The sequence below is a fragment of the Fragaria vesca genome, linkage group LG5 (assembly GCF_000184155.1).
Source record: "Fragaria vesca subsp. vesca linkage group LG5, FraVesHawaii_1.0, whole genome shotgun sequence".
NCBI lineage: Eukaryota > Viridiplantae > Streptophyta > Magnoliopsida > Rosales > Rosaceae > Fragaria > Fragaria vesca.
In genome coordinates, this window is record NC_020495.1 from 16,794,263 (window position 1) to 16,802,867 (window position 8,605).

Sequence of the window (8,605 nt, forward strand, 5' to 3'; positions counted from 1 at the left end):
TATATATATATATATATATATATATATATATACACACACACACACTATTTAAGAGTTAGGACCAGTCAACCAGCTAACTTCGGAAACACCGCCATTGTGAGATTTATGTCCGTTTTTTTTTTTTTAAGCTTATAACTGTTCTCTTGTCATTTAGAGCTTTTTAGATGAATTCTTTCCAAGCTTCTTGATACCAAATCCAAAGCTGATGTACCAGTTTCTTTTAGGACTGCTATACTTTCCTGCTCTGTACTAATGAAAGCCTGTAATCACTTATATACCATGTCTGCAGGAATCTATTGTTGTCATGCATTATGTAGTTAAATTATATTGAATTTTGAAATCTCTCTTCATTGCCAATTAGTCTTCAATTTGAGCCTGCTTCTGTAGGCTTTGTATTTGCTGGTCAGCTAAGTCCTTGTTATGGTTCAAAAATTGTTACAGGACGAGACTAAGCTCTATATCTTCCTTGAGCTTGTAACAAAAGGATCACTTGCAAGTCTCTATTCAAAGTATGTATTGAGGGATTCCCAAGTCTCTGTGTTCACAAGGCAGATTTTGAGTGGCTTGATATATCTCCATGATCGTAATGTTCTCCACAGGTAATGTTGGTTTGTCTCTTGATTTTAATATTAGTTTGCTTCTATAGTTGTATGGGTTATCTTTCTTTAATTACTTTTGTAGTTTTAAACCGCAGAGAGCATATTTTTGATGTATTAGTTGTTCTCAGTTTATGTCACTAGGATGATTCATTGATAATTGACCATATCCCAATGTGTCAGAAAATGAAATCGGTCATTTCAATACCATTATCAAAATAGGATCCCATTTCCTTACTCTTATTATGTATTTGATTTTTGCTGAATGCCATAGAAAAAAAATACTGCATGTAGAAAATTCTCTTTGTACAAGTAGGTGGAACTAAATTACCACCTTAAGGCACACAAATAAACAGATCCTTCTCTGAAGAGAGAACTCATTTTTAGTATGCAGAATTGAGACAGCAGCTTTATATTTCTTTTTGAATACGTCCTTCTGTTACTTTCAGTCTGTATAGTTACTTCTCGCTTATGTAAGTTTTTTACGAGTTTATAAACATGGAAAGCTTCTAGGCAACTTAAAAAAAATGAAATATTAGATACATTTGATTTGGACAGGGTTTTATGCTTTACAGACTTCGTATGGTAATTGATATTGATATCAAACTTGGAGCACTTGGGAAAAAACTTGTTAGATATATTATTTGTGATGATTTCTTGTTTTACGATTCTTTGTTTTCATTAGGGATATCAAATGTGCTAACATATTGGTGGATGCAAGTGGATCTGTCAAACTTGCAGATTTTGGTTTAGCTAAGGTAAGCTTTTAAAATACTAACACTTCTACATACAATCATTATATAGGATCATAAGTTCTAAACTTAACTGATTCCATTTTTGTCTTTTTGATTATCTTTAGGCAACCAAATTAAACGATGTGAAGTCTTGCAAAGGGAGTGCTTATTGGATGGCGCCAGAGGTTGGTCTCCTCTCTTTTTAAATGTAAATGTGTGCTTCTGTTTTTTAGGCGTCAGATTAATAGATTAATATCAATCTTTCCATTGTCAAAATACTGAGTTGACTATTTATCTATCAATATCAATAGTGATGATGCATGTGAACCACGTCAGTCCCTTGCATGTTTTTGAGCTTTTAGCCAGTAATGATGAGGCAATGTATTGTGCACGTTAGCCACTCGTTTTTTCTGTTAAGTAGGTGTACTCCTCATATGGCTGTTTGATATTTTACACTCTTGAAATAAGTCTTGGATATATTCTCATGAATCCTGTTTCTCCTTTGGAGATGACGTATGAGCTTCCGACTATTATTATTTATTTTGAAACATATCAGTCCAACTTTTGCTTGTTATTGAGACCTCAAATGTATAATTTCTCATGTTACCATTTTCCATGGAGTTTATATATTTTTGTTTTATAAGAGAGCGCAGAGCCCTGTCCATTTTGTATTAGAAGATGGTCTTCTCTCCCTTCTAGAGTTTTAGGAGTACAGGAGGATGCCCATATACAAGGTCGTGGGAGCTGAAGACATGTGGAAGTGCAGATACCTGTCCTTCGTAGATAAGAGTGTGCGATACTTTCCCTTATAAGACTATCATGTAGGAGTATTCCCTACAACTTTGGTGGGAGGTTGAAGACTTGTGGAATGTCTCAGAAGTTATGCCTTCTTGGTGTCTGATGTGTAGAAAACTAGAAATTATACAGAAATGACTCATTGCTGCTTTTTTGTTGAAGTGAGGCCTAGTGTGAGCAGGGATTTCCATCATCATCTTATGCCTTGTTGTGGAGAGGACTAAATTCTTTGAAGACTAAATTCCTTATTGATAAACAATCTGAAATACAGTAGCACTCCAATCACAAAATGTAGTATGGAAGCACACTCCAATCTACAATTTAAAACACAGCAGCACTCCAATAACAAATAAGAGTATGGAAGAAAATACTTTTAGGCTCTGAAGCAACCACCAACCATAGAGATGTCTAAAAGTGCATTGTTTCCTATAAAGTACCTACCCCCTGCCTCCCTCGAAATCTTTCCATTCTAACCACCCTAGACACTGCCATAACAAGGCATAAAAATCTCTGAATCACTAATCATTGTCAGAAAAACTCGGATCTCTTTTATCATATGACTGAGTTCTATATTTATACATCGTTTTGTGTTTCATTTTTTGAAAATTTAATCTGCGAGTTAAAATGTATATAACAAGAAAGGGTAATGTTGGCATCAGATATGTTATAGATCAGTAGGGCATATTCATGTTGTAAAAGTATCCCAGGATTTTGTCATTTTGAATAAAGATGGAGTCAACTCTAATTTTCCTGTTACATTTTGGTGAATTCATATGAAATTGAATGCCCATGAAGCACTCTGGCGAACAATAACCATAGAATTAATTCATTGAATTTCTTTTGGCTCTTCTAAGTAAAATTTGGGCATAGCTTGTACAATTCTTCTCTTTATCATATGTTTCAGGTTAATCAATTTACTAATAAGCTATTAAATGTAGGTTGTTAATCGAAGGAATCGTGGATATGGGCTTGCAGCTGACATATGGAGTCTTGGATGTGCCGTGTTGGAGATGTTAACCCGTCAGCCTCCATACTCTCACTTGGAAGGGGTAGTGTATGTTCTTAAAAAAAAAAAAAAAAAAAAAAAGAAAAAGAAAAAAAAGAATTACAAAAGCATTAACAAGTCTAATCCAGTCTTCCAGTTAGAAGATGCCAATATTGCATTAAACTTGATTCTCTCGGATGTGTTCAGCTCATTTTGAGACCTACTTGTCATGCCCACGAGCAATTAATTATTGCGCCTTAAAGATTTGATATTTGCTCGTCAAGTATTTTACACACTCAACAAATGATTTGTTCTAGTTTTAAATCTTTTTTTAACTCTGAAGCCAAACTGAGTTGGGTATGGTAATATTAGTTTAGAGAGGATGGAACTATAAAAGATAGGGTGTAGAATAGATTTAGGATGTGATAAGCAGCACCCTTTTATGGCTTAGCAATGAACATTGTCTTTTGTTTCGTTGATGGATAGGTCAGGACTAGAACTAGGCTTGACTTGTTTGTAAACTGGTCTTGATTTGAAATAGAGATAATCCCAACCACTCTTGCTCTTGATACAGCACTGCATCTTTTTAAGTAACTATAAGAAATCTACCGTATAATGTAGTTGAACAATCACTAAGATCTTTTAGACAACCGCTCTATTCACATACACAGATAGTATGCATTATTACTACACTAGAAGCTTGAACGTGAGATACCTTCAAGCAGATTCATTGAAGTGGAGACTAAATTCAGTCGATAATGAAAAAGATATAGCCATCAAAAAATTTTCTTGGCCTGTTAAACTGAAAAGACTGAATCCTTTTCTTTATTCTTCGGTTTTTTTTTTTTTTTTTTTTTTTTTTGTTGAACATTGAATGATTTAGAAAATGTTACAAAAACACTTTTTTTTCTAAAACAAAAGATTGCATACGGCATTATTCATTAGAGATGGTATAATGTCACCTGTGGAGTTACTTTGGGAAATTTAGAAAATCTTATATTTTGTCTGTTGATTGGCAGATGCAAGCATTATTTCAGATCGGAAGTGGTCAACCTCCTGTAGTTCCTGATTTCTTATCAAGAGATGCAAGAGATTTCATATTGAAGTGTTTACAAGTTAACCCAAACAACCGGCCTACTGCAGCCCAACTCTTGAATCATTCATTCTTGAAAAGGCCTCAAACTTCCTCTTTCCCTGCATCTCCCCATTCCAACAGTTTGCGTTCCTGAGAGCTCTCAACCTTTGGTGCTTATTAGGTATTAGATATACAGATCCTCCATGTTCTAACTTTCATGTATGCTGGTGGTGGCCTTAGTCTACATCAAGCCATATTAGAACATAGCCAGCCACAAAGGTGGTTCTGGAAAGGAGAATTTTCACGAAGTTGTGAAATGACACTTGGAGTGGACATCGAAGTGCTGTTGATCCTGCTGTGGTGGAAAGTGGTGGAAAGTTGTATTGATAAATTGGACCAGACATGCACTCAATCTAAGAAAAGGAGATGCAGTTTAAAAGGAATTATGAACCTCAAGTTTTAAATGCTTCTGGATCATACGCCCACATTTGTCACTAATCTTGATTCAGTGATTTGTCAATGTGATTAATAATGGATGCATGCATGCTGCGCAGACTGCTCCAGGCTTATCACGGGGTCTTTGTGAACCTTTGAAAAGTCCAAGTCATGCCACCAAATCGAAGGCACCATTTGGAATTGAAGTGAAATTTTGTATATATTGAGTTCATGTAGATGATCGACTTCATGATCAATTGGTCATGATTTGTATGTAGTTTCTGTAATGTAATGAACACAGATTTCCGATGAAAAATATATTCAGTGCCGTTTGGCACAAGTACATAGATTCATTTCCACCAACTTCGATTCGGTTACCAAATCAAGTTGGAGCATACGATATTTAGTCGCACATGGATAATTCCCAGGTACATCCAAATCTTACTGAACTGGAATCCAAATCTTACTGAACTGGATATTTTTACTCGCACATGGATTCTTAGCTTTTGAACAATCCTTCTTCCCCTAAAAGATAAGACTAGTTTTAGCAGCAGCTACAAGGTTTTGAGCACGCAGCATGTCTTCAACAGAATCATCAATGCATGCAATTCTAACTCGTATGGTAAACAAACATGAATATCGAGGCCTTGAGTTACACAATCCCATGTGGTAGCTGGAGGTATTTTGCATCAGGCACTACTAGGAATATGTGAAATTTGCATCCGGCTACTTTTGAGTATTCTGCACCCATTGAAACAAAGCAGAAATCCTTCCAGCAGTACTCATGCCAGATAGATTCCATCATGAGTATACTGCTTCTGTAATGGATCCTTTCTTCCTGTTAAGAGTTGCTCAGCTGTTATCTGCAGGCAACCAGAGCTATATGCAATTATGCATCTGGACATCGAAGCATCAAATATTCTGGTATTTAATCGAGTAGAAAGATGGTTATATTTTTGAATGGGGTAGGTGATAATTAACTGGCAGAACTTTATGAATCCATTTGTGCAGGTTGTAAACAAAAAGCTAGACTCTCAAATCTTCAATAATTCTCAATCCCCAGAAGAATAGTTACGAACCAACACTACAGTTAGATTAAGGATCAGACGGTGTCCTATATATTTCGAGGAATTTCCAGGTCTCATTGTCTTTTATTCTAGACTACACTTTGTCTTTTGTGGTACTTAAGTATAAACTGTTACCATATATAGAAACCATAACCAGTACCATTCGAAACACAGACCAAATTGTGAATCTTTTGCCATTTGAAACAGAATTGTTCATTACTGACTTTCATAGTATCTAAACGAAATGAAATCCAGGCAAGTAGAGTTTTTATTTAGATTGCTTTTCGATCAAACAAGTACGCAAATAATCAATCTAGTCAAAGTTGATTTCATTGAGCATATATTGATTTACAATATTGTAGTGTATAAGCAAATTGATCTTGAATAAAAAAAGAAAAACAGGGAGAGATGTTGGAGTTGAAGCCAAAAGTAGGAATTCAGGTTGTCTATCTTATGCATACAGTAGGCTTAGAATGAAATTAAATGTCTTAGAAAAATAATAACACCACCAAATATTAAGAAAACAAATATAAGCTTTCATTGACTTTGTTTGCTGCACCAGCTGTTACAATTGCCATCAATAGATGACATTTTACATAATCAAACAGCTAGAGTCATGATTTACAGTGACATGTAGAAAAATCATGTTCCGAGATCGAACTAATTTAACTAAGGAGCTCGATCTATCTAGGCAGCAATAGTTGATGATGCTGATCTTCAAGCAGCTCTGAAAATGATGATGAGCCTTGTAGTATATCTTCTGTACAAATGTCATCCCCTCCTGAGAAGAACTCATCCCCAAAGATGGAGTTGCTGAATTCAGCATAATGTAGGAATGCTAATAATTGGTACTGACTTGTGGCTCACTAATGATTGAAATCCTTAATAGATTATTCATATTAAGGATTAAGAGGTCCTAGCAGGAATGCTATACTGTATTTCTTTTTTTGACATATAATTCTATATGCTTTTCTGTAAATAATTTTTTGCTTCTAAATGAGCAACAAGATGAAAAAAGATAGAGGATAATAAGAGAAAGTGCAAATAGACGAAAAGAACCAACTACGTTGATATATATTAACAAAATTACAAGACGAATTGGTCTGAGAAGTAACCAGAACAACAATTTAGATACAGGAGTGTCCTAGCTACAACTAGAACTAGAACTGGGCAGTTACAGGAAACTGATGTGGGAAAAGCCTTATCCAAATACTAATTCTGATCATTGCAGGAAACTCTACATGTGGGAATTCATAAGAAATATCATCACTGCAACAAGATAGAATACTGATACAAATCTTGTTCAAATGCATTAAATTCATCTGACTGTATGTAGAGAGTATCTTGCGAATCATCACCACCAAGAGAGGGAGAGGGAGAGGGCAGAAGTTGCTGCTCCCCTTGTTGTTGTAGTTGCTCACAGTTACTGCTGTTAGGTTCTACTACTTGTTGTTGCGGCACTGTAGTGATAATCTGGTGTAGTAGTTCCTCATTCCATTGATCAAGGTTAGCCGTAAACTGATCATCATCATCATCCAAGCCAAAGCCAGTGGGAGACAACACAAGGTTTTGATCCACAGAGTAATCATGATCATCACATTGTGGGGGCTGTTGATCTCTTTTCAGTTCGAGTATTTGCTTCTTGGAAGAGCTGGGAGTCTCATCAGAAATCGTCTTCCTCTTGTTCCTTTGGTTGTGATGTCCTCCTTTACCATTGACTTTGAGTCGGTACAAAGCCAAATCCGGTAGATGGTTGATGGTGTACTCCTCCATTAACCAAGCACCATGGTGCTGGTAGCCAAAGGATTCCTCATCTTTGTTTTCGTACCGCAACTTCCTCAGCTTCCCATAGGCTTGTTGAACAGCGTCGACAAAAACATCCTTACCAGGCTCGGTCTCGCTCCATGTTCCCCCAGACCCAACTCTGCGGCACAAGCGCTTCCCTTTACTACTCAATTTCTTGACTCTGGCAAAGAAATATGAGAAATCCTGGTGAGGAATTCTGATCGGCTCCAAGGAATCCCAAACAGCCCAAGGCTCCATCCCGGATTCTCCATAGATATCCAAATCGGGAAAAGCCTGCATCCCATTTCCACCATGACCCAACGTGGTCTGATTATACAGATAATGACCCACTAATTGAGCGTCTGTGGGATTGAATGTCTTGACAACTCCCCACTGTAGCTCCTCCAGGCGAATCAACCCACTAGACCTAGAAGACGAAGACGCCATTCTTCAACTGACTTCAACTGAGAACAGAGAGAGAGAGAGAGTGATGATTCTGATTTCTGAAGTAGAAGTGATGGGTTTATGTAGAAACCGCCGTGGTTGGTCGGAACCTCAAGTCTTCTATTATATTTTTTACATTCTTATTGCGAAAAGCCTATAATACCCTTTCCAAAAACGATAAGGGATTTCAACTATCCCATCCAACTCGGATTCTTGCATTTACGCGGGAAATTATTTAGGGTTAAGTCTACTAAGAGACATTTTTTCTCACATAGATCCACCCTAACATTTTTATCCACATAAGTCCACCCAAGTCTAAATAAGGTTTTGTATTAAGTATTAAAGTTCAACATAATTACAGATTGTCATCCAATAAAAAAATTAGATTTTCTCCCTTATATTTACAAGAATGCCACTAGTATAAAAAGTCAACTACCACTCTCATTTCAGAACAGTCTCCGGCCGACCTCCGGCGAGATTTCCGACCGACCTCCGGCGAGGTTTCCAGCCGACCTTCGACGATGACAAAAATTACTACTACCAGCTATAAAAGCTACTATCACCAGCTATAAAAGCTACTACCGCCGCCTACAAAAGCTACTACTGTGAGGTTTCCGATGAACACAAAAGCTACTACCACCAGCCACAAAAGCTACAACCACAAGCTACAAAAGCTACTACTGTAAAGT

At 36.7% G+C, this 8,605-nt stretch overlaps 1 protein-coding gene across 1 annotated transcript in view; it reads left to right on the forward strand.

The window, feature by feature from the left end:
* The window catches only part of LOC101294663 (mitogen-activated protein kinase kinase kinase 1-like), an 8,249-nt gene extending 3,284 nt beyond the window's left edge, over nucleotides 1-4,965 (forward strand). The window contains exons 4-8 of the mRNA XM_004299919.1: nucleotides 442-599; nucleotides 1,282-1,354; nucleotides 1,456-1,515; nucleotides 3,064-3,174; nucleotides 4,130-4,965. Coding sequence (XP_004299967.1) covers nucleotides 442-599; nucleotides 1,282-1,354; nucleotides 1,456-1,515; nucleotides 3,064-3,174; nucleotides 4,130-4,339 — 612 coding nt within the window. The 3' untranslated portion in view covers nucleotides 4,340-4,965. The remainder of the gene's footprint in view (nucleotides 1-441; nucleotides 600-1,281; nucleotides 1,355-1,455; nucleotides 1,516-3,063; nucleotides 3,175-4,129) is intronic.
* Nucleotides 4,966-8,605: the final 3,640 nt, after the last annotated feature.